The sequence below is a fragment of the Papilio machaon genome, chromosome 15 (genome assembly GCF_912999745.1).
Source record: "Papilio machaon chromosome 15, ilPapMach1.1, whole genome shotgun sequence".
NCBI lineage: Eukaryota > Metazoa > Arthropoda > Insecta > Lepidoptera > Papilionidae > Papilio > Papilio machaon.
Window position 1 is genome coordinate 2858036 of NC_060000.1, and position 25883 is coordinate 2883918.

Below are 25883 nucleotides of genomic sequence, written 5' to 3' on the forward strand. Positions count from 1 at the left end.
TTTAAAGATATTTTAAATACTAAAATTGTTAATTCGATATGCAAAAAATATTGATAATTTCTGAGGACACAAATAAACTTGTAGGAGTTATTTTTGAATTCAAAGAATCTGAGGAATCACGAGAAAATAAAAGAATATAAAACAAAAAAATATATATTCCAATCTATTAATAAACACAGATTTGTAATGAAAACTATTTTCATTTCTGATAAAAAAGGTTTTACACGAAGTTAGCAACCAAAAAAAAAGAAAACCAATTGTCATGTAAATGTCAAAAAATATAAATTTGGTTTAAAATGTTTCGCAAATGATGTATAAATTTCAAGTGATAAATTAATTAAAACATTCCGATTATCACACAATAATATCTATGTTTTAAATCTCAGAGTTTTATTAATTCGCTCAAAGTGGCACCGCCATGCGTAAAGGCGCTGAGCGGAAAAACTCAGGTATGGGAAGTGAAACTTAACAGCGAGAAGCAAAGGTGTTTCATCAAGACGTTGGATACGGTTGGAGGTAGATTACGAGAATATTATATTTTAAACATAAAGAATATTAAAAATAGAAATAATAATTGTTTTAAATTAAATTGTAATTATAATACGCTAGATTTTTTCAAATCTAATGAAAGACATAGTCCTCTCTATGATAACTAAATTTAATTGTAATTTAATGGAATCGATAAATTTCCATTTTTCGTATGCTTTTTTCTATTTTGTACAACTATTGCTATTCAATTTCTCTACGTTAGTTTACTTTTACTATGTCTCTGGAGAGAAAAGTAAACAAGTCTTATTTTATGAAATTAAAAGAAACATTCAAAAGTATAAAAAATGGTACATTGCGTACTTCTCAATCGCCAGACTTTATTTTCAACGACAATTCTAGAAATATCAATTTGAAGTAGAATGAGATAAAACTGTGAAAAATAAGGTCTATTAATTCATTAATTCTATTTTACCCTTTGCTTGCATAACAGTTAATTTTTACTCATAAACATACTACATACAATTTTATCCAGCGGTTAACATCTGGAAAGAGGAACGCAGCTCAATGGATATAATGGTGGAAGGGCCGAAGTCAACTCAGGTAGCTGAGTTGCTGTACGAGCGCAGCATTCCCTTCGCCGTAGCTATCGGCGACGTGGCCCCCATGCTCGACAGGGAGGGCGTCAAGCCGAAGCATAGGAAATCTGCCACTGGATCGAGTATGTTCTCAACTTATTATATTTCTTCTTTTCACAATCAACTGTATAGTTCTTCTTTATGTATTGTCTAACAGATTCTCTCTCTCTCACTTTATGTAGAGTTTTTTCTGTTCCCACTTTTTGTGGAGTAGACGTAATAGTTTATTGTATTCCAAACCGTTATCACTCTATTCAGTCGACATACTCTTCCATATTTTATAATATAAACCAGCGAATCAACCAAAACATGCGATGAAACTAAGCTGTTGAAAAAAAGGTTCTTCTTTTTAATTCGCAATCAAAATAAATCGTTTACGGTGAAGGTGGTAGGATGACTCAGTTATGAAGTCGAATATTACCGCTGCAGAATTGAGTCATTCTCGCCTATTATTATAAGACCTAGTGATGTAATTAGGTATAATCCGCTCTACGATAATTACGTCAAATTCCAAAAGTAAATAGTATATTATTATGCCTCATCGTTGTAATGTATTTCTCTTATCATTACTAACAATAATAACTAAAGGTTAATTAACTTTTAAAGGGAAATTTGTCTTAAAAAGAGTTCCTGCCTAATTTACTAATTCATTCTTCAACTGCATATTTAAAATTGTGGAAATTTGCTTCAACTTTCCCATTTGGTAGACAGATTTCGTTGAGAAAGGTTCATGATTGTTGGGTATATTTTTTTAATTATTTTCGTTCTTAGGAGTGCCAATGGATTGGAAGAGTTATCATCGTTTGGGTGTAATTTACGAGTTTATGGAAAGTCTGGCCGCAGAATGGCCTACCTTATGCAGTGTGTGTACAATTGGACGATCTGTTGAAGGGCGCGCAATAAAGGTAAGACCTTTGATTAATTCTAATCATATATTTGCTCTTAAGATTGCCTCTTCATGAATAAGATAAGTTTAGTGTTGGACTGTTATGTAACCAATAATTTACTGATTGTTGTAACCAATATTCCTTCTAGATGCTTTCTTTGCATCAAAAGTCCTATTTATTTAAGATGTTGTTTTCATATAAGTATATCTATTATGTTGTTTAGATGTTAAAGATATCTAATGGGAGATACAACAACGTGGGCGTATGGATGGATGCAGCTATACATCCCCGCGAGTGGATAAGCACGGCGGTGCTCACGTACGTTGCGGACCAACTCGTCAGGACATATGACCAGCAGCCGGATTACATTACAAATAAAGATTGGTACGAAATTACAAATATTTGCAATACATTGAGTCCCTTACCGTAGAATTAAAATGATAAATATGTACTAACGAACTGATTAAATAACTATAATATGACTCTTGAGTGTCTGTTAGTGTTTAACGTAAACGTTTAGAACAGTGATTCTCAAACTATTTTGACTACGGATTCCCTTGGGAAGCAAATTATTTGACGGAATTCGAAGTTCTAACATGAATTGTTCTAGGCCCTAGAATTTGTAATTCTTTACTTCCGCCCCTCGTTCAGTTAGCGTCCTAACTTTTCCTAGATATGTAATATTAATTCTTTGATCAATCTTTCCTTTAGAACTTATTATGTTTTTATTTTACAGGTTTATAGTACCTGTGGTGAATCCCGATGGATATGAATATACTCATACCCATGACCGAATGTGGCGGAAGAATAGGGCGAAGTACGGCGAATGCTACGGCGTAGACCTTAACAGGAACTTCAGGTAAAAACTTAATTAGAGATAAATAAGAAGTAGTAATGGTCTTATGACACTACGACGAAATGTTAGCATACCTACTTTAACATATACCTCTTTAGCTATGGCTGGGGAGAACGAGACGAAGAAGGATCATCCGACGATCCTGCTAATATTTTCTACAGAGGTCCTGAACCATTTTCTGAACCAGAAACCGCTGCTATAAGGGTAAGTATCTACATATATAGCTTCATTTTACTTTATTTATTTATACTTTAAATGTAGGTTCACAATTATGTCAATTGATTACATTTAATGAATTTGAATTATAAATTCTAACATTTTTAGTTCTACCGAAAACTAACAATTTTATCATATAATTAAGTCACATAATTAAAAACGGTTTCACTGATTGATTTCTATAACTTATTTAATTATGTTTATGTAGCAAGCAATCTGCAGCGCGGGCACCCAGTTCAAGGTGTTCCTGTCGTTTCACAGCTACGGCGAAGTCATTATCTTCCCCTGGGGTTACACGGGAGATCCATGTCCTCATTACGTGCAGATGCTGGAAGCAGGCACCGCTATGGCTAAGGTATAACTAATTTTGTAAAGTAAAATAAAAACGACAGCACTTTTGAGACTCAAATTTGAGTAGACAAAATTACTCGGGTTGGGACCCGCACTGAGCCAGCGTGGTTGACTATGGCCTAGTCACCCCTAACTTAGGGTAGCTTAGGTCCGAGCCCCTCGGTGTACAGTACAGTGAGCTGATGATGATGGGGGCCCTTATTCAGGGTTGGTAGAATTGGCATCGGGAGTGATAAAATAAAATAAATAAGTTATTAAATGACGTCTAAATGACGGCATCACAAAAAAGTGCCTACATTTTTTTTTAAGCAAAATCATACACCAAATAAGTCTTGTATAAAGTTTTACATGAAAAATGGTTGTACTTATGAATTGTTAACAGGCTATACAGCAAGCGAGCGGTCACATTTACAAAGTGGGTAGTACAAAGGATCTCATGTATTACGCGTCTGGAACGAGCACCGACTGGAGTTACGCCGTCGCGAACATTCCTTACTCGTACATGGTGGAGCTGAGAGGCAAGAGACATCGCTTCTTATTACCCAAAGAAGAGATAATATGCACATCCATAGAAGTATTATGCGGTGTATCGAAGTTAATGGAGTATATTGAAAAGTTTAACAAAGTAACTCCTACGGCCAGTGTCGAGTCCTGCCAATCGCCGTCCTACACGGTCCAAGTTCCCAGGACGCCATCTTGGGTTAGTGCCAGATGCCATTCCTGTAGGAGTTCAAGGTCCTGTTGTAAGAGCAGCCATTCACCTTCGTGCTCAAGGTCTCATTCGCGACAAAGTTGTAACGCTCAGAAATGCGACAGCAAACATTCTAAGTGTCGTGGTTCACCTACAAAACCTCGAAATTTTACCGGATAACAGTAATAGGAATGACACTTGATGGCAGTTATCAACTTTGAAATCATAGAATTAAATTATTTTTGAATTGGTATACAAGTGTTAAATAAATATAATCAAGAAAATATTTTTTTTGACTCATTTTTGAACGTAAAACAACGCCTTAATACACCAAGCAATCTATCGACAAAGCAATGACTAGTCTAATTAAATAATTAATTTCATCGTTTCTAGGAAATGATATAAGCTAGACCTTAAAATTAGTTATTTAATTAGAAAGTTCTTTTGTATCTCTAGATAGAAGAAATGTTTCTTTTACGCAATACGTTATTGTTGATTTTTTTAGTTTGATTTGGTTGTTACATAGTTGCAATATAAATGAAACGTACAGTTAATATGTCCCTTGTGTGTAATGTAAATTTAGATTACTTGTGCAACTAGGATAAAAGTATTTAACACGATTATATGTTTTAAAATAAAATCAGCTTTTAAAGTATATTATGGAAGCAATCCAAAAATTATCCCACGCAACCTGCCTTTACATTATGTTCAACACTGGCTTATTGATTCGCGGCTATCGTTGCCAAGTTTTAAATTGTATTGTCATTTTGTATTACACCATAGATATGTAAAATAAAAGAGCTGATAAAAAATTTCAGTAACTTTATTTACAGACTTTTGCATTATTTTATAATACAGTCAACAATTAATTACCGTACGTAATTCACATTCATTTTTCTAACGTAAAAACATCTATAGACACGTCACTATTGCACGAATCTCCTTAATTCATAACAGTTCTACGCAATACAATAATTGTCCAATAGAACTCGTCAAACCGGACGGTACGACCGCACAGAACTTGGCAACATTAAAACATCCTGTAGTTCTTATAATAATCTTACTAATACGGACGCCAGACGTCTATAGGACGTCTCTCCGGCGTTATCATTGACTTGCTACGCGTTCTGACGCCCTGGTCGGGCCATTCCGGCGATGCTGGTCTTTTCTTCGCTACTCCTGAAATCGAGGAACTGCCCTCATCTTCTCTGTCTGGGCTGGATCCTGAATCTTCCTGTACAGGAGGTGGTCTTAGCCACCAGTCGTATCCACCGTAGAGTTGTGAGTAGAGCCATGCAGGCGGGGCGGGAAGGAGGGGTGAGTTTAGGAAGAGCTGAGCGGCGAGTGCACTATGGAAGAGGCTGGATGGCGCAGGGAGGGGCTGCAACGGCTTGCGCGTCCTGACGGAAGTAAAGGCACCGGGGCGGTCGTCGGGCGGGGGGCTATCGGACGCGGTGACGGAGATGTCGTCGTCCTGCGGTGAGCAGGGACGCGAGCCGGGCCGCGAAGTTGCGGGACTGGTCGTGCTGTGGGCGTTCATAGTGGTGGGCGTCTCTGATGCTACCTCTATAAAGAAAGTGGAAAATAAGTAGTGATAATTTACTTTACAACAATGTTTATATGAATTTAATGTAACTTTACCCGTCTCGTGAGGCGGCGGAGGGACGTGCGGATGTTGCGTATGCGCAGCTGGCAGCACGTGCGGGGTAAAGTGCGCGTGTGAAGGTAGCATGGGCGGTGGGTAGTGTCTAGAGAGCGCCCCCCACTCGCCGCCCGGCAGACCTGCTAGCTGATGTGCTATGCCTGTAACAAGGATTAGCATATTATATTGTACTTAGTAAACTTTTCTAGCTACTAAAACTTAGTAGTTATTTTGATGAAACATTGAGTGAGATGGTGTAACAAATGAATCAATAAAACATTGACGGTAAGAGTTATCGCGAGACGTTCCACTAACGCTAACAGCGCGCTTAACGCACTCATCAGAATATTTAAATAATGAGTGAGACGATTCCCGCCTCCCCCACAAAGCCGGTTACAATTCCCTTCTTATCGCAGCCCGAACAGTCGTCAACCTACAAACAGTTAACTCGATACCGTAATATTTAATTCGTTTACATTAAAGCTATCTTTTTCTTAACTTTTTCTACTTGGTATGTCATTAAAATGCTTAATAGTTAATTTTACCGTATTCAAATAACTCTGCTTCAAATCCTTCAACTTCCCAACCCAATTCACCTACAAAAAACAAATATTTTTGTGCTAGTATCTAAAACAGATCTAACCTGATCTAAATATATCTAACTTGTACCTTTACAAAAATTCAGCAAACGAATTAAAATAAAGAAAACAAAACACGACAATTAAAAAACATATTTGTAAAATAGGAAATGTGTTTTGGTGTCATAATTTCCAGTTGACATTTTTAAGCACATAAATTAAGGAAGTTTGCCGGCGCCGCGACCCCGTATATTCGGCTTAACCCTTTAGCACCCACCTTGGGTAATTCCCACCCCGAGCCAACCCAACCCTTTCAGCAATAGAATAAATTACAGGCCGTTTTATGTCGCAGATAGCGTCGCTGCGAAAATGTAAAACACATTATTTTGAATCCGACCGCTTAGCCTTTATAGGTGTAGTGCCTCTCTCTCCACTGCAATTAGACAAAAGATGTTTTTGGGGATTACTCAGTTTATTTCGAATCAGCTTGATGCTTTTACGATAACGATTCGAGATATTGAATCGGCTTTCGTTTTGCAGATCGTTTTATGGACTTACTGAAGCCCTTGTCGTATAGATTCAGAGACGAGAAGTGGAAATCATTAATTTAATTGATTTATTTTTAATACAAAACAATCTTTGGATAAAAAAACATAATTATTGATTCTTAGAAACTTTTTATCTCATTAATAATAATTTCTCGTAATCATTTATCAAGAAAATGTTGTTTTTAAGTATTTTGAATTACATAAACTTCAAATTCAAGTTCTTAACAATTAATAATTTTATTAGTAACTTAAAACAACGATGTGTTGCAAACGTAAGTTCTATGCAATTTTTAAATTGCGTATTATTTTATTTTTACCTCCAATTTATGTTTTTCCTCTTTTTCCTCTACTTCAATTGGAGATTACACTTATTATGCTTATTAATTCCGTATGATACTTATCGTAATAAATACTTATAAGGATTTTGTTACATCTTTTTTTAACACAGTCTCTATATTTTTGTTATGAAGATAACAGAAAGATATTTATCTTTGACATGACAAATGGAAAGGCGTTGTTTCATTTTGTATTCGTTGTTCAAAGTTGTAGAAGAAAGGGCCGAAGCGGACGATTTGCATTCGTTAAAAATGTTGGAATTCTTTGTTGTTGTGTGCACAATGTGTAATGGCCGTATAGTGTGGCTTACAATTTAGATACTTAAAAAGTTAAACTTATAAGTTCATGAAGACGTATCATTTTGTCAAGATATATATACTTTAATTATCTACTTCGATTAGGATAAATCGAATTTCTGACATACAAACTAGTTAGGCTCAAGTTCAAGTTAATAAAACTCTCTAGTTATAGTGCAGCATTTGAACGGTGCGGTTTAAAAATAATTGTACACCCATTTGTGTATTGTATACTAAATCATAATGTTTAGTATATAAGAATGTCATGAAAAACGATCGTTTGTTTGTTTAAAAAAAAATCAGTAAGCAAGTATCAAAAAGTATCGTTCGCGGTACAATACTAGAAATCGGTCGTCTCCGAAGACGTGCCCGTACGCTACATTGCTTCAAACGAATGGTTTTTTTCTTGGCGGACTTTGAGAAATCGCGCTCCGCCGCGAGAGGGTTGAACCCAAAACATTTTAATGCCATTTGCTAGATTGCGTCTTGCATTTTTCCCGCTTTAACTTTTCCCGACGCTACGTCGCTAATCCGCGAAGACGTCTGGGATTACCCGGATAAAAGTATTTGCGTTTTTAGTGTGATTCCGATGGCCAGGGATTAGGGAGGAATTTTTAAACGATTGTCTGAAGCCCTTCGTGGCGATTAACGAAAGGGTTGGTAAAAGCACTTTCGAGTCATTATTTTACATCCCTTTTAACATTGACTACAATTTTAAGAATGCTTTGTTCTATTTGTCTTCTTTTCTGCTTAGCTGCATTTCGATACCTTTATTTTAATTACTTAAACTGTTATTTACATGTTGATAAATAATAAAAATTCAGTGAAATATCTTTTTAATTATATAGTTTATTCATTTATATCGTCATCAACGCGGTTTAGTGGCATGTACTCGTAATTAATTTACTTTTAATTCCTTTTATTTTCATGTTTTCAATTATTTCAATCATTATTACTTTTTGTATTTTGTATTATTTCTTACTTTGTTTATTAATCCTTCAATCTCGTAAACTCATACAAAATACTTAAAATAAATTTGTACAAGTACAACAAGTAATTTTTGTAAATAAAAGGTAAATTTTGTTAGTTTAATTTAAATTAGAACAAACAACGAAAGACGTGCTCACATGTTCGGTTCCAAGACGCGACTAGTGGAGCAACAGAGATTGATGTCTTCCGTACATCATAAGGTTAATAAGAGGGCTCGCGAACTAACGACTGCGCTTTGTCAACGCGCCTTAACCCGCCGGGCGCCATCTTGCGCGCCATGTTGGATTTCAATCTGCTTAGAGCTTAATGAATTTCCCTCTATTGATTTTGTTTAACCCCTTTTTGTTTTGCTTAATTAACCTTTCGATGTACAAAAGTGACGTAGACGTTGTGACAAGCGAAAGGTTACTCGAATTGACAGTTTTGCACGTAATTAATAACTAGGTTAACTGAAAAGTTTACGTATAAGACGATTTTTTTACTAAACTTTAAAGTAAAAATAGTACAGAAATCATATCACATTTTGTGACTTAAAAAAACTAAAGAACAGTATTCTTTTCCGAAATCGGAAAAGAGTTCTGCATCAATAAAATTCTGAAAATATTCACTTACATACTATTTAGAAAAACACAATGGTAGTATATTTCATTTCATATGCACGGTCTAGTTGTAAACATTAACAAAGACATATCGCCTGTTCACAAAACAATTTGCTCATAGCATTTAGAGTTAATCGTAGGCGCGTCATCATCATATGAATTCATTTAAAAGCGTTTAAAGGCTGTATAAAAGCGCGAATCACGCCGTACAAAAGACTATATGAGCCGGGCGGGACATTTAAAATTTACAAATGCGTAATTATGCACCCGCATTGTCGCGCCGCGAAAGGGTTACAGCCTCCTCCCTACTCTTTCTTCACTCCCCCATACACCCCCACAATACCGGGGCTTCCGGGCCTAATGCTATATTTAATTTTCTCTAAGGCTCCCTCATTAATAATACGAAGGCTGCGACTTTAAGTGGCGCTCACACGACGGCGACGGCGCGCTCTACAAGGATATGTAAAATAAATGAAACGCTAATGCGAGCTTGACTTATGCGCCGAATAAATTTAAACTCACCTTTTTAGTCCAAACTTCGCAAACATCGATACTGTACCTAATTACATGGTGATTATTTCCATTAAGCTAAAACATCGTTTTTATAATTCATTTTAGAAAAATAAAATAAAACAAATAAGTTTGATATACGTTATATAATATTATACTCTTAGATTTAATTGCAACTAAAGTTCTTGGGATTTAAGAACGACAATGCCATATCCAAATCATGAAATTCTCCAACAGTAGACGTCCGTGTAATAGCGACGCGTGAACATGAGTGAGGATAATTCATCATGATTTTAGAAGGGTTATTGCCGCTCACACTTCTGAGGGACTCCGCGACTTCTGCCTATGAACAACAGACCTTTAGACATACTTAGATATTCTCATAATTGCAAAGAATAAAATCAATGTTGCCCAATGTAATCATCTTGTTTTCTAGAAACAACTAATTTCTTTTATGCAGCCAACGTTATTTGGTAAAATAATTTCTTTAGTTGGAATAGTTAATAATTTTCCCACGAAAAATGCAAATAAGGTGCTCAGTTATTTTATTTTAGCTCCTTAGATATTTTTTTGTTATTTATAGAAATATTAAGCTCTTCCCAAGGAAATCTTTCAGAAGAAATCATAGTTTTCACGAATTTTACAAAATCGTTCAAATACAAAGTTATTATAATAAAACCTTTCAATTATAAGTATCATTAAACCCATTAAGAAGACAACAAATAGAATTATAATGCATTAACTTGAAGATACGCGTTGTCTACGATCGCCTACGTTCATCTACACCTCGTAGCTTCGTAGCGCGAGGTGTGTAATTGAGTTACGGGCCTTTGACACCCGCCTTAACGAGGTTTGCTCGACTTGCGTGTCCCCCACGCTTGGCTTCACACGATCCGATACTATAGCGTCTTGTGCATTCGCCTCTAAGATGACGTAACGTGTATTGACCGTACGTTCTCAGTTAACTGAACACGTTACGTCACTATACATAGTCAAGTATATAAGACCGATGCTCCGTACGTAGCTCTATGTGTATAGTCGACTTAAATGGAAATGCGAGATTATATATTTCATAAAGATTATATATTAACAAAACTATTTTTAAAGGTGACTGAATATGACAACACAATTTTTAATTAATTTAATGTTTGCATTACCAGAGATACATTCAATTCTAATATTACTCTATTCAATTTGTTTATTTTGAAAAATCTCCGTAATAAGCTAATACGGTACATAATTTAGATAGCATAATTTTAATATTATTTTCTTTTTAATAGCAAACTTATATTTATTTATTTTCTTTATAATTTATATAGCTACATAATTTAGATATCATCCGCGTCAAATATTTCATGATACTTATTCAATTTTTACCGAGGTCTTTGTCAGACGTACAAGGAATTAGGGGTCGGTACTGCCTAGCGACGAGGTATTTCCGACGGCCGTCGCGTTGGTGACGTTGGCGTTATTACGAGAATCTAAAGACCGGAAATACCTAAAGAAGATAAATGTTTTACAATTATTTGCTTACTTTATTGCAAACTATAATGTTATGTAACCTTTTTTATGATGTCATTGGAAGAGTTAAGATTACAAGCATTCGATAAAAAATTAACAGTTTATCTAAAAAATTAACAGTATAATTGAGAATTACGAGAACTATATTTTATAATAGTATATATTAATAAGTATCTGTCACAATTATCTATAGATATTTAAGATGGTACAACAAATTCCTACAATACAACTTGCAAACGTCAAAAGAGCGCCGGAACTAATAATTAATTGTTACTCTGAAACTTTTCGGCCAAATTAAATCCCCTCGTAGCGTTGGACATAGAAGTGACAACGGTCTTTACTGACAATCTAATATCCAATAAATAGAAATGTTCGACTCTTCTGCTCCTACACGGCGAGGGTAAACGCTCTTGAATTTTTTTCTGTTTTAAAAACATAGTTTTTGTTTCATGATTTAATGCAAAAAACACTCACCTAAAAATGAGTTGCTATAATTTTCAAAGACCTACTTTAGTAGTCTTTAGCACAGTAACTTTTGAAAGTAATATAGGCGTTTCTGCGTCGCATCTAATGAACTCCTACATGCAATAACTAAGTTTAAACATACGCCCTAATAGCAACACAAGGTTGCTACAACTTTAAATTTAAAATAGGCTAGAGTAAATTACATGTTTAATAATTGCTTAATTTGCGAAGTTTTTTTTAATTCAACGAATACATTGGTTAAGACGAAATTATAAGTATCTTATTCTTTTCTATATCTTTAAAAATACACACACACACACACATACGGGGATTTCAAAAAGGGAATCAACTATGTACCCCAAACATATATTTCAATGGAAGGAAAGCTTAAAATTTTTCTTAAACAGCTAAAGGAAACTGACTCAAGCAAACCTGTACATTAATAACTATAGAATTCATTTAGATTTCAAACAAGCGTTCTCAAATATAAATGTAAATTGACAAACTTAAACATTAGATTCTTACCTGATAATTTGAATGGTAGAGATCCCATTAGCGGATCTGGAGCGAACCTAGGTCCGAAATGGAAGGGGTGGAAGCCGTGGTGCCTAGTCTTAGAGCGGGGCTCACGCGGCCCGTCCACTGTCACCTTGATCGCCTTCTGGTACGTAGCCACTTGAGGCGGTGATGTTGCCAGCATTATGGTCAACGTAAATGATTTCCCTGCACAAATAAAAAATAAATAAGTTTTTTATTACTTTACTGAATAAAAGACACGTTTAAGTATTTAACATTTATATCATCAACACATGTACAAAACGCTTAAATAATTTTTTCATATTTTTTTCTGTTTACTACTACTACCAAGGCTACTATAAAATAAAATAATGTATATATCAACGTTTGATGTAAGACAACCAGCACATGATTTTTTATAATGTAGTTATAAAAATAATCCGTTAATATCTACATAGTTACTATTTTCGTTACGCTACACGCGGCAGCATGTGCTACGCGCTAAGCTCATGCCTAGCATCTTGCTTCACTGATTTATTACAGTTCGTTAAAATCTAACATTTTTGCTAACAATCTACTACGTGGCATGTCAAACGATCATAGCAAACTGAAATGGTTTTGGGCTTGCATTAAGAATTCGGCTCAGGATTGTCAACAATTATTCTGTGTCGACGCGTCACTCCCGAGGCTGCCGAGACTGATTTGTGGCGACGGGGCAAGACGCGCTGCGTTCCGCCACGTTGAGACAAATTCCTATCAACATTGAACACAAAAAAGGAAATAAGACTTGCATTTCTGAAAACAGTGTTAGATTGTAGAAAACAATCCTTTCCAGAAAATCATCCTTCCCGAAAATTTATGTTACAATTTAATCGATCAAAAGGTCTTGCAAACTTTTATCTTCTATAAAACGGATTTTTTTTCCTATATAAAAACGGAACACGATTGCTTCAATGACTAAATAATGTAGTTAAAATAGGCTTAACTCTGATTTAAACTTCAATCAAAGATTTAGTAAAAGGACAACAAAAACATAATTAAGTAAAATTAATGTTTTTGAAGAGCTACGCAAAAAGACACTGAATTCGGATACTTTGGATTTTAAATACACATAAAACTCGGAGGCTCTAGGATAGTACAAGGAGTGTTACAATGGAAATGGTTTCGTAACGCATCCGCCACAAACCGGCCACAAACAGGCGGCAAGCGCTCGGACAATCGCCACCATATCGGTACACAGAACATTCTGATACAATACATAGTCAACCTCCACACTCGATATAGGCAATCTTAACCAGCAAGGAATTTAACATTAACGTGAGTACCCACTGCGAAAACCCTTAAACCCAAAAAACACTTTAACAAGCACGTTATCTAATTTTTTTTTTTTTTCAAAGAAAATGAAAAATGATAGCATTGATTATGTTATTGTACAAGTGTAGAGGAAATTCCCATTCATGTGACACAAGCACACACACAAATAATTAAAATTACATTGTACACACTCACATCTGACATAGACCAGAACCGTTAGCAAGACTCTAAGAAAGTTTCGTGTTGACAAAATTTTATTAAACTCGATTTATATTTCACGTGTTTCATATTACAAAACAAATTAATTTACGTAATACCAAGCATCCTTCCAAGTCTCATGAATGCCATGAATTATCTACAAAGTAATACATTTAAAGAAACTGCAGAAATTGAATGCGGTTTGCAATACCACTCCATACACTGCACTCTCTTTCCAAATATTCCCTTCCCTTTGAATTAAATGTATTAAAAAAGTTATAATATATTTAAATATTTGCATTACATTTCTAAAATAAAGGAGAAACGTTCACAAACAAAGGAGAGACGCTCCGAGTCTGGCCGGTTTCCAAAAGCCACGGCGGTGGTCCTTCGGCCATGAAAACGACATAAACACAGCCGACTCCCCTCCCTTACCCTTGCCGATTACACCCCGCTAACCCGAAATGAGCGGCCACCCACTTATTTTCATAAAACATACATAAATACAAGGACTTTCTTAGTGTAACCAGTCCTTGGTTCTTTTCTTTGTTCTATTCTTGCATTAAAGTATTACGAAAAATTTCAAATGTAATTCATAGTCCAATAGTCCATGAAATTTGATAGTAACATAAAAACATTTAATTTAGTTAAATATCATAAGTGCGGTCAAGAAAAATAAATTTTAATCATTTAACTAATGTTTTAATTTAAATCATAGTGAATAGAGTTAGGAACGTTAAACTTTTAGAAGCACCAAGCCTTACATTTACAAACACTAAACTTCACAACACAAATCTTCATGCGTATTCATTCGGGCAAAACAAAAGTGTAAAGAGAATCGCATACTATTCTATGCGCCTAGTTGCACACAAGGTAAACTTAAAATAACAAAAGTGGTGGCGTCTGTATCAAAGGGCAAAAACATCTGGAGGAAAATAAAGGGACTCAGCGCGTATACAGCATAAATCATTTATGCTATTCATAAAAGACTTGCGTCTACCCTCGCGTACCGACTTCGTGGCCTTACTCTACTTGCATAGGTTTACAATTGTCAGTGAACTTTTGTTCTTTGCTTAATGGTTTTTAAATATTTTTATAAAAAGTCACCAGATGTCGCTTAAGAGGTCTTAATTTGTGTGTTCTGGGCAGTGATTTTGTAGAGTATTATTAGTTGGTGCAGGGAAAACTTTAGCATAACTATTACAAGTACTACTTTTAATACTGGCATGTCACCGAATATTAGTGTAAGTCATTATTTATTAGCTGTTTACTTCTTCCATGTAACATTTTAAAGTTTCATCAAGTTTATGAGAAAAATACGAACATTAAAAAACGTAAAGTATAGTAATACGCAATAAAAAATATGCATTACAATATCCACCCCTGTAGAACATATTGCACCCAGCACGTGCGACACACTTCATAAACTGAGGATATTGATCCCGGCGCCCCCTAGCGGCGCGACTCTTCATAAAAATATGTTTGCATCAAATAACTCCGTTTACGCCTAAACGCTATCGCGGAAAATATCAGGATTTCTGCCGAAGCCTTAGGTTTGGTTGAACGATTCTCAAATCTTATGAATAAGATCCGATCCAAATGAGAAGTATCAAAAAGTATCTAATAGTCATTCAATCGACATTTTAGTCCACCTGCAATTTGGCCACGTCAGTGGCTGTTTTTTATAAATATCACTAAAATTTTAAAATGCTCATTTAAAAGAAAAAATAACCGATATCAAACCCCCGTCTTAATGGAACTGTAGCTGGCAATTCCGTGAGCATGTCGGATTAAAAATCAGCTTTATAACGTCATAAAGTAGGCGGGGGCCACGTTAAGATAAGAGTTCTTCGCTTCGGAAGCTAAATAAAAAATGAGCCACAAACGTAATGGTAGCGAGCGCCTTTGATCTCGGTTTCCTGGCTTACTGGGGATTTTGTAGCATCGAGAGCGGCAATTCGGATATAAAATAGCTAATGTGCTCCAATACGCATTAAGGACATTAGCAAATTGACTATGTGGTGCTCGCTAATCCTAACCTACACAAGCTCACAAACGCCTATATTTGAATTTCGTTGTCTGCCTTCTTTGTCGAGACGATATCTTCTATTATCGATAGGGATGCAAATCAATTGCAAAATATTTGAAGGATAAATGTTTAAAAAACAAATCAATATTTAAAAGAAATTGTGATCACGAACGTAGGTCTTAGGAAATTTTTCAATAACGTCATTTAATGATAATTTTCCAAATAAACTACTTTTATGAGCATTTTGTCAATTTAAAATTAAGTATAATTTATCGTGAATTGTTTTCAAAAATGTTTTGTTAGAATATATTCCTATCTATAATATGTAAGTAATATCAATTCTAAAAAGCCAGACAAATAAAACAGCATAAACATGAGTACTCACCAAAGCGAGCGAGACGCTGTAAAATACAAGTTTATTGAACCGTCTTAAAAGAACGCGAGCAAAGTCAAAAGGCGGTACAATTAAAAATCTCCCCAGGGACTCACCTCGGCCGAGCGGTCAATATTACTCGCCGAGACCCTCAATTTTCACCACTCACCCCAACGCTAATAACAATAATTAGGAATGAGTGGTTCAATAATTAAAAACGGAAAGAACAACTTGAAAAAGACGAGCGTAGCAAAGGAGATTCGCGCATCTCCCTTTTGTCAGAAGTTTTGTCTCGCTTGTACGTCTCAATTTCTCTTATTATTTTTCACCGGGGTTAACAACGCCTTGTAAATTAATGAATATTAAAATTGTCCCCTAAAGGTGACGTGGAGGATGCTAGTCGTCTTTGTTTTAATTATCACCGTACGCTAATATCTGAAAGATATCGAGAGTAAGAGAAGCTATAACTTGTACACTATTTTTTTTTGCTATCAAACCCAAAAATATCGACAGACATATCAACATGGATTAACTTAAGCTGATTGATCTGTATTGCCTTTTATATCTATCAATTTAATATGCCTATTGTACTTCAATTCTGATTATTAAAAACAAATGTATTAAAAAATATGCAGAAATTTTAAAATAACATAAATGAACTTTCCGTATATTAACCTTAAGTGGAATCTCATTCAAAATGATAAATATAAAAGCTAAGTAAGGGTTTTAAAATAACTGGGCAAAGTTTAAAAACATTATTTAGTATGAGGGCCACCGGTGCTGTGTATCAAAGGGAATCTCTCCAGTTAATAACGAAAGGTGAGGCAGAGATCTTTTTCGCCGCGGCTCTTATAAAAAAATAATTTCGTACGTCGTAGGGTGAGGGACGCAGTTACGTACCGAAGGGCCGAACGCGTTGAGTCTTATTACAAATTTTATCCGGTATTTTCCTGTTAATTATAAGAATATATTATGTATGTTTGTATGGAATTATTTTATTGTGGGTTTACGTTGACATAAATATTGCCATTTCTAACATTCTCTTAGAAAAATCAGAGACAACAATATATGTCAATAAATCCACGGTTATAGTCAAACAAGGATATCTTGGCCCTATGACAGAGGTTCTGCTATCGCGATTAGGTCTCTCACAAAATATATAAAACCTACTTAGGCACAGAAAATATCATACAAGAAAACATTCATTTCATTTAATTAGTGAAGGTATACTAAGTATTAGTTTAGTTGAAAACAAATTTTAGAGAAGTTGTCTGATATTGCTAACAGATGTTAGTAAAGGACTTTTTGGATAAACTTACATTCTAACATTGGCTTGAGAAAGATACCGTGTAGGTAGACTTATTCTGTTGGTACTTATTTAGTAACTTTCTTTCTATTTCATTAAAAAGACTTTTTTCGACAGTGTTAAAAATAAGTCAGAGAAGACGACCCCAGTCGTATTTTTTATCGACGCGATCGTTCTAAAGTAGGGTCAATCAATCGATTAGCAGATGTCGCGTCTTGCCTACTGGCGCGCTAAATTGGCTCCTTACCCGCGCCGGCGATATAATAAGCCTCGCCTAATCACGTGTTTCAAGAGGGTAGCAAATTTATTATATCAATACATAATCAATTTATTTATCAATTGTTTGCTTTCTGAATGGATTAAATGAGTTTATTATTATTATTTATTATTATTATTTTTTATCGTCATTATTTATATTTAAATTACAGAATGCAATAATATTTTAGTGGGTGATTTGTGAAAAGCGGTAACAAATATGATAAAACAACAATTAATGACGTTAATAACATCTTTATTTACCACAGAGGATAAAACTTAACACTGAAATCAAGCAATCTTCGAAGGCGAAAGCGTTAAATTATAAATTCCTTTTCCAAATTCGAAAAGACGAATGTCCGTTTTCGCGTAACGCTGACACGGCCAACCGAAGCAAAAAGGTCCGAGCCCTCATTAAATTTTTCGCTTATTAAAAATTCCCCACGCCCGCCCGTCAACATTAGATAGGCAACTTTTTTTTATTCCGAGAAGAAACAAAAGTTATGTTCCGCGGGGCACCGATCTCCCCTCCGTCCTTTAGCTCGATAATTTGAGTGAGATTTTCTCGCAATTTAAGATAAACAAAGAGAGCGCTTACCCTTAATTGGAAAGCAGAGCGTTCAGGAAGGAACGTGACAAATAGACACCTCTTAACTTCTTTTCCACTTTACCGCCAACGTCCAGGACTATATTGGTTTTTTCCAGCGACGAGTCTCGTATTTGTTTAAGCGGATGTTAATGAGTTTACTAATGATCGAATTATCAATAAACAGGATTTGGTCTTTTTTATACACATTTTTGTTTTACATTTAACAATATTGGTCTGCCACTATTTTACAATCAGTAAAAACAGCGTCTCTCTTTTTATTTCATCGTTTTTTGGTTCAATGACATTAGTGAAATTTCTGTAATGTTTTACAAGTGTAAACAGTATTTGAAGAAATGTTAATACATTCCCATAAATGACGTTTTATTTTAAATAAAAAAAGACTATTCCGAAGCGAACTAAATACAAAGTGCACAGTGTAGCAAAGAACAGAGAACGGCGCATTGACCTAAAGGTCAAATGTCTTAGTGAATAAAAAAAATTACAACAAATGTATATAGCGGCGATATAAATACAAACAAAAATGTATCTAACAAATTTGTTGTCAATTAATCACGATGTAATTGGAATTATTTGAAATAAAATATGAGATAAGCAATGTGAATATATATGTGAACAATTTATTATTTTCTTTAATTTATCCCTAAAATAGTAATTTTAGAAATCATGTTCATAGAATAATATTAATGTTGTTCTTTAATATATTATTTGAAAGTCAAATTGTCTTAACAAATAACAAAAAATAAATCAATAACAATACCAACGTTCGTTGCCTACTCTATGGACTGACACAGTAATCGCGCCCTCATCACAACTAGAGCGGGAGTCTGTTGATGTTTCATACAAGTAGCAACCCCCTGCCCCCAGCCCGACACCCGCACACACGCCTGGACCCCCCGAAACCCCTGCATCCTCCGACTCGCCCGCTTCGTTAGCTCCCTGCACTATTTGAATATGAGAAGCGAGGAAAGTTTACAGTCGAGCGATACTCGCGACCCCCAAACTTAAAGTTTGCTCCTCGCAACGAGATTCAATATAAAATCGAAACAGTTTAAGAATACACAACCCTTGCTTAACTACAACTATTTTATTCGCTTCACATAATTCGGTCAAATTGGATTTAGCGTGTAATATTCAAACTGACGAAATGTCTCTAATGGTCTAGGCTTTTTGAAAATCAGTATACTATTTTGGTAACTACACAAAATAGGTATTTAGTAAGTAAGTAATTTGACTAATAGTTAGGCTTTTATTCTCAAGTGAAGGGGTTAAAAGCTGAGTATCGCTTACTCAGTAAGTGGAGACGTAATTGCGAAGAGCTACAAGTGCCGTCGGTAAGTGAATAAATTGCGCCAGCGATGGTACGCCACTTCAAATTCATATTAAATTCTGATTCGTGTTCGTGTTCGTGATGAGTCCTGATTAGTGTATGTCTGATTCTAATGATGTTCCAAGATAAAGAAGGTCTAGATAATGGTCAACATTTTCAATTGGAACACTATTTTCTAAATAACAGATAAAAAAAAACTAATCAGAACTATTCGAGACTGTTAAATTGTTTAAACTTTAGTGAGACATCATAATTAATTAATTAAGAAACGGCTTAACTCACGTTTTGATCGTCCGGTGGCGGCACCGACTAGTTTCGGACCCATCGGGGGTCCATCTTCAGGGCGAGTGTTTAATCCGAAGACTTCGCGGTCGCGTCGCGTCTCGCACTGCGGGCCATAGCGCGTAGCGCGCGGCTCGAGGGGGCGGCGGGCGCGGGGGGCGCGGTGGCCGTTGCGTGCGTCGGCGACGGCGATGTCGACGAGTTCAAAATTGATGAGTCACTGTTGTTGTTAACATTAAACGGGGCGCAAAACGTACTGACGATGTCCGACACGTATTCAACACCATCTTCGTTGTTCTTCTGCTTCGGTCTCAGCAACACGGGTTCCCACGCCGGAGACAGAGACCAACCCTTATCTCTATTAAAATTAGGTCGACGTCGGATTTCAATGGCTTCGAGTAATTTACGTGACACGAAGTTTTTGTCACGAGCCAAGACTTTCACTCGGTCAAACCTAATGTAATGAGAGTTGGAGGTAAGGGCGTGTTCCGCAACCGCTGACGTGTTGCTATCCAGTTTGCGCATGCAACGAATGTGCTCTGTGAGCCTGGTGTTAATGTTGCGCCCCGTTTCCCCAATGTAACTTTTGCCGCAATCGCATGGAATTTCGTAGACGCCTGGGCCATCTAAGGGGGTACGATCTTTCGGCGAACGTAAAACTCTCCTTATCTGCGTAAGGGGCCGGAAAATTGTCTTGATACTATACTTGCGGCGTAACAAGTGTCCAATCTTATCCGTCACCCCCCGCATATAAGGTAGATATGCCGGGACTCGATCCACAACCTGAGGCCGTGTCTTACCGGTCGTGTTTGCTAGCCTAAGGCTTTGTCTCCATTTGTAGCCATTGTCCTCAAGAACTCGTCTCACGTGCGTCAGTTCCGACTCTACGAACTGAGGATCGCATAAGCGAAGTGCACGATTGATGAGAGTGCGTGGCACGGACGATAGGTGAGACGGATGATGATGGGAATCCGCCTTTAGGTACCGATCGGTGTGCGTCGGTTTCCTGTACACCGTGTGCACTAGACACCCACTCGATTCACGCTTCACTAATACATCCAGGAAAGGGAGGGTTCCATCTTTTTCCTCCTCCGTCGTAAAGCGTATCCTAGGATGTATTTCGTTCAAGTGATCCAGTAGCTGCCCTATGTGTCGTCTGGAAACTATAGCAAACACATCGTCTACGTATCTCAGCCAGTATCTAGGTTTGACTGGCGCACTGTTCAACGCTTCCTTCTCGAAATTTTCCATAAATATGTTGGCCACCACCGGGGCTATTGGCGAGCCCATCGCCACTCCATCCACTTGCAAATAAAAATCCCCTCGCCAGAGGAAATAGCCTCTTGGTCTCTGTCTCCGGCGTGGGAACCCGTGTTGCTGAGACCGAAGCAGAAGAACAACGAAGATGGTGTTGAATACGTGTCGGACATCGTCAGTACGTTTTGCGCCCCGTTTAATGTTAACAACAACAGTGACTCATCAATTTTGAACTCGTCGACATCGCCGTCGCCGACGCACGCAACGGCCACCGCGCCCCCCGCGCCCGCCGCCCCCTCGAGCCGCGCGCTACGCGCTATGGCCCGCAGTGCGAGACGCGACGCGACCGCGAAGTCTTCGGATTAAACACTCGCCCTGAAGATGGACCCCCGATGGGTCCGAAACTAGTCGGTGCCGCCACCGGACGATCAAAACGTGAGTTAAGCCGTTTCTTAATTAATTAATTTATTCGAGACTGAATAGAAATATCGTTCGTAGATTACGTACTATGGCTTAATATTTAACTAAATCATATCTAAACTTAATGCGTAAGGTAAATACCAGAATCTATACATATTTATAAAATTGGAGTTTCTTTATGTAATATCGAAAAAAATCATATTTCGTACGCTTGATGTATTTGCGTTGCTGATAAAATAACCTTTATAAAAAAATTGTCTGTCTGTCTGGATGCCTGTCCGCATGTCCACGTTTGTTCTGGATAATCTCGAGAACGGCTAAACTAATTTTGACGGGACTTGGACGGGATGATAGCTGATATACGCGGGTATAATGTAAGGTACTTTAATACTGCTGACGAAGTCGCGGGCTACCGCTAGTATTAAATATTTTTTTTTTATTTTAGTTTAGATACGGCGGTGAAAATAAATAGAGTAAGAACCAGAACCATTGCGGATTGTGAGCACTTAACAAGAGGTAAGCCGATTGCTCATGTGTCGTGCAATAACTATATTACTCGTGTTAGTGCAATCGACCGCTACATCGCTCGGCTCAGAATCACTAAAAATGCAGACGTCGCGACGACAACGCATAATCGAAGCTATTGACCGCCTCTACTTTTACGCGATCATGTGGCAAGACATTTCATATCGAACTTAATTGACCTATTTTTGTGGCCGACTGATATTCCGGACGGCCGACGGGAATCTGAACCTACGAAGCTATAGCGGATTTGTAATTTAGTGAATATTAAAGATTCTCCCACGACAATTTCCCACAGAATACTATAATGAGAGTATTCAAGGCAAGTTGAGAGGGAACTGTTGCCCTTTTACACTCATATCACACTTGTTAAATTACTAATTGTATGTGAGCCTCGGTTATAAAATATAACTGCTGTGAAACTGATGTGTGTCTGTCTTTCTTACTTAAATTTATATAAAACGGAAATTCAACAATATTAGCTCTTCAATACTTTCTATTTCTGTTTTCGTATGAAACATATTTAAAATAAAATTCAAATACAGACATCCACTCATAAAAAAATCCCCCTCTCCCAAGGGTAAGCACTCAAAAAACAAAGCTCCGGGGCGCCTTTGCTGCTGAATATTTCAACAGATCTCCTCTTTGTTGGAATATTAAGTCAATGGGGGTAATTGATCTGTTAAAAATGTCACAACCTATGCTAAACAAAATCATCATTCATATTAGCTAAAACGTACTTTGGTGGTTAGTTCGAATCCGGTCATTGGACTATTGTAGTAAACCATGTCCTAGCACAAGCTTCGAGCTTATTTGGAATGGTTACAACAATGTGTGCAAAAATATTATTGTAACATTTTATTATACTTGTAAAGTGTAACTTTGTGTAAAATTGTGTGTTAATCCAATAAATTATTCTTATTCTTACTTAAGAGGTACAAATTTTTTATGTTATGTTTCTTAAAAAAAGCTTTATTCAAGCGTTCAAACTTCAAGCGACAATCGTTGTCGCGAAGCTAAGCTTCGCCCAAAACTAAGTAGCTTAGATTTATCTGAAATCGACCAAAATAAAATAAACCTAATGATCTGTATATCAAAGTTTAATGGTAAATTAAATTGATTAAGATTTAAGATTTTCGTGGTGTCATAAATATTACAAAACAACTCACCTCTGCCACTCCTGCCTACAAATCTGAGGTCATTGAATTTCGCGACTTGGTTCTTCATGACGGCGGTGCAATTCCTAAGTTCAGCGGAGCAGTTCTCGTCGTTGCCGGCGCGAACAGTGACCAGCGTCCCGTCGCCCACATCGCCTAACGCAACCACTTTGAATGCAACCGGTAGCGTCTTGTTCGACCGCCAGTGCGGTGGTAGAACTGTACACACCTACACAAATGTTTGCTTTAAAACTTCTTAAAGCGTTTCATTAATCGTTTCTGCGACCAAAATCCCTGTATAAAACATATCGTCATTCCTTTCATTGACAAAAAAAATATGTTTTATAGGATTTTGGTCTCAGAAACCAAGTAAGTGGGATTACTATTAAGCAATAGATTATTTTTTGGAACGAAGTTCCTTATCGCGCGTTGTGAAAGGGGGCTAGACGGAAAAAATTCTTACGAAAAGTTGTCACGACACTTCTTGCTATAGTAAGTATGTTAACGACGAATGAGCGCTACTTCACCATGGCAACGACGTGACAATATATAACGAAAATTCATAGAAATAAAATGTACTTCTTGTGAAGACTTAAGTTTTTTATTCATAGAATAAACATTGGTTCCTTCACTAATTAATCGAAAGGAACTTCGTTCCATCCGGGTGTCCCTTGACACCTCTCAAGTTTTTTTGTCTTTCTGTAAAGTTATACTTGATCAATAAATTTTCAGAAATTCGTCTATAGGTAATACCGGTACCAGGAATACTTAGCATTAACATCAAGAATTAAACTTGATGCCAAAATTCATATAGGAAAAGGAAATGTAGAAAATAAATACAAGGGTTATATTTAAGGAGCAGATCAAAATCATCAAATAGGTATATATACTTACAACATGTGGACTGCCAGTCTTAACAAGTTCGCCAGGATGGTCTGCAAGGAGTCCTTCCAAAGTCCTCTCAGCAAGCAGCTCAGCTGTCAGCGGCTGACTGGGTAGACCACTACCACCGTAACTCGAAGACGGCGCTTCATGTCCGAGTCCATTAGTCGTCGAACTCACTTCACTCGACAGATGCATCGTCTAATGTTACTCAAGTCACTCTAAAATTTTCACTAATACATCACTCGAGAAAAACAAAAGTTTCTAAATAAACAAGCGTCCGTCACATAATTTCAATAAGTCGTTTCGTATTTAATCCATAGTAATATTTGTAATTATCTAAATTAAATGCTGTTTTTGTATTTAGTGATGCCATATCGAGGATTATTATCTGAAAAAAGTAGAATAGTTAAGTTAGTGAATTAATCGTACAGTCAGTGGTTGTAATAAATAATTTTCTTTCGTTAAGCTTCTTTTTCATAAATTATTGTTACATATGGAATCTTAAATGTCGAGCGAACTTAAGTTTTTAAGTAATAAACAGCATTATTTATTAAAAAATAAAAAACATAACTTGTTACGATCATAGGGCAATACCGATACAAAAGTTTTCAGTCGGTGCGTTCACAGGAGTTACTTTGATTTAGTGATAACGAAAAGACACCATCAAAGTGACTTCCGCACCAAAAGAGCACGCACAATCAGTTGCTAGGGCAGGAGGAGTCGGGGTGTCAGATCAAGCGAATACAATATAATATATTCTTGTTTTTTATAACAAGCCTTCGCAACGACTAATATTGACTCTGTACAAAGATATGATATATTTAATATGTCAATTTTATTTTATTAATATTTATTTTATTATTGGTATTTATGTACAAATGTATCGTCAGTCCCCATTTTCTTTGAATGGATAGGTTATGTTATGTTGCCAGAAACGGTAAAATCTTGATCTACTAAACAAAAATATCTAGGATAACATATATTCGAAAATGACAGATTCATTTGAGACTAATCACTACTTTAAAGTCATTTTTACAGACAATCGTATATTTCATTATGTAAGGTTCTTTGTATATGTTCTGTTCATAAGTAAGTCTTATATACATAAGTACATATAATAGTGACACAAGTAACTGATGAGTAGTATTAGACGTAGTAATAAATTACATATCTATATCATTAGATATTCCGTATCAGATTGTCAGAGATCAAAGAGGGCGCGTAGGATGTGGAAGCGCCGGTTAACCAGCCGTGAGCGGCGCCGGGCGACCTCGCTTGCTATTTGCCTTTCATTTCCAAAGTCATATTACTACGAGGATGGGCGTCTCTGACACCGTAGTTGTATTGTAATGCAGGAAACATTTACACCGTTTTTCTACCATATTATATATATATGTATACAATTGTTTTCCGTCATGGTAATTTGACCTCGGTTTGCTCGGCGTTAGCTACAAAGATTTCGATATTGCACGAAAATATAACCGAATTATTTATCTATTACATTTCAGAAATGTTGTGTTCTACTAAAATGAATTTAGTGAATTTAGAATGAGACCTAATTTAGTCTATAATCATTAATTAAATGTTAACAAGTATGTACATATTTATTCCTCATATAATTCCTGAAGGAATAAGATTAATGATCTCAACTTTGTTTGTCGGTACCTTCCAGAAAATGTCGTAATTTGGAAATGCGCCTGTAAGAAAAATATACCAAATTATTCTGACAACGTATTGCTAATATTTAGAAGTAGTGTTTCCGAACCCCTAGGCGGGGCTCACGACAAATAGGCCGATGGATGTTTGCGTAACGCGATATGTC

General features: G+C 36.4%; 2 protein-coding genes across 2 annotated transcripts; one reads left to right on the forward strand and one right to left on the reverse strand.

Annotated features, from left to right (window-relative positions):
* Positions 1 to 304: 304 nt before the first annotated feature.
* On the forward strand, positions 305 to 4305 carry LOC106720919 (carboxypeptidase B). Its single transcript, XM_045681365.1, has 8 exons — positions 305 to 516; positions 1022 to 1207; positions 1896 to 2029; positions 2235 to 2395; positions 2748 to 2870; positions 2966 to 3071; positions 3292 to 3438; positions 3817 to 4305. The coding sequence occupies exons 2-8, from the start codon at positions 1054 to 1056 to the stop codon at positions 4303 to 4305; spliced, it is 1314 nt and encodes a 437-aa protein (XP_045537321.1). The 5' UTR covers positions 305 to 516; positions 1022 to 1053.
* Positions 4306 to 5188: 883 nt separating this feature from the next.
* Positions 5189 to 24256, reverse strand: LOC106720920 (runt-related transcription factor 1). The gene is made up of 5 exons (XM_014515725.2): positions 24071 to 24256; positions 23189 to 23405; positions 12136 to 12333; positions 5767 to 5928; positions 5189 to 5691 (listed from the first exon to the last, which is right to left on the reverse strand). Exons 1-5 carry the CDS (start codon positions 24254 to 24256, stop codon positions 5189 to 5191), a joined length of 1266 nt encoding a protein of 421 aa, XP_014371211.2.
* Positions 24257 to 25883: the final 1627 nt, after the last annotated feature.

Excerpts from the sequence above, each read along its gene's own strand:
- LOC106720920 (XM_014515725.2), bottom strand. The coding sequence starts at position 24,256 with ATGCATCTGTCGAGTGAAGTGAGTTCGACGACTAATGGACTCGGACAT. Across the intron at positions 12,334-23,188 it reads TGTAGGCAGGAGTGGCAGAG|GGAAATCATTTACGTTGACC; the intron begins GTGAGTTGTTTT and ends TTATTTGTGCAG. Across the intron at positions 5,692-5,766 it reads TCCGCCGCCTCACGAGACGG|AGGTAGCATCAGAGACGCCC; the intron begins GTAAAGTTACAT and ends CTTTCTTTATAG.
- LOC106720919 (XM_045681365.1), top strand. The coding sequence starts at position 1,054 with ATGGATATAATGGTGGAAGGGCCGAAGTCAACTCAGGTAGCTGAGTTG. Across the intron at positions 2,396-2,747 it reads TACATTACAAATAAAGATTG|GTTTATAGTACCTGTGGTGA; the intron begins GTACGAAATTAC and ends TTTATTTTACAG. Across the intron at positions 2,871-2,965 it reads GACCTTAACAGGAACTTCAG|CTATGGCTGGGGAGAACGAG; the intron begins GTAAAAACTTAA and ends ATACCTCTTTAG.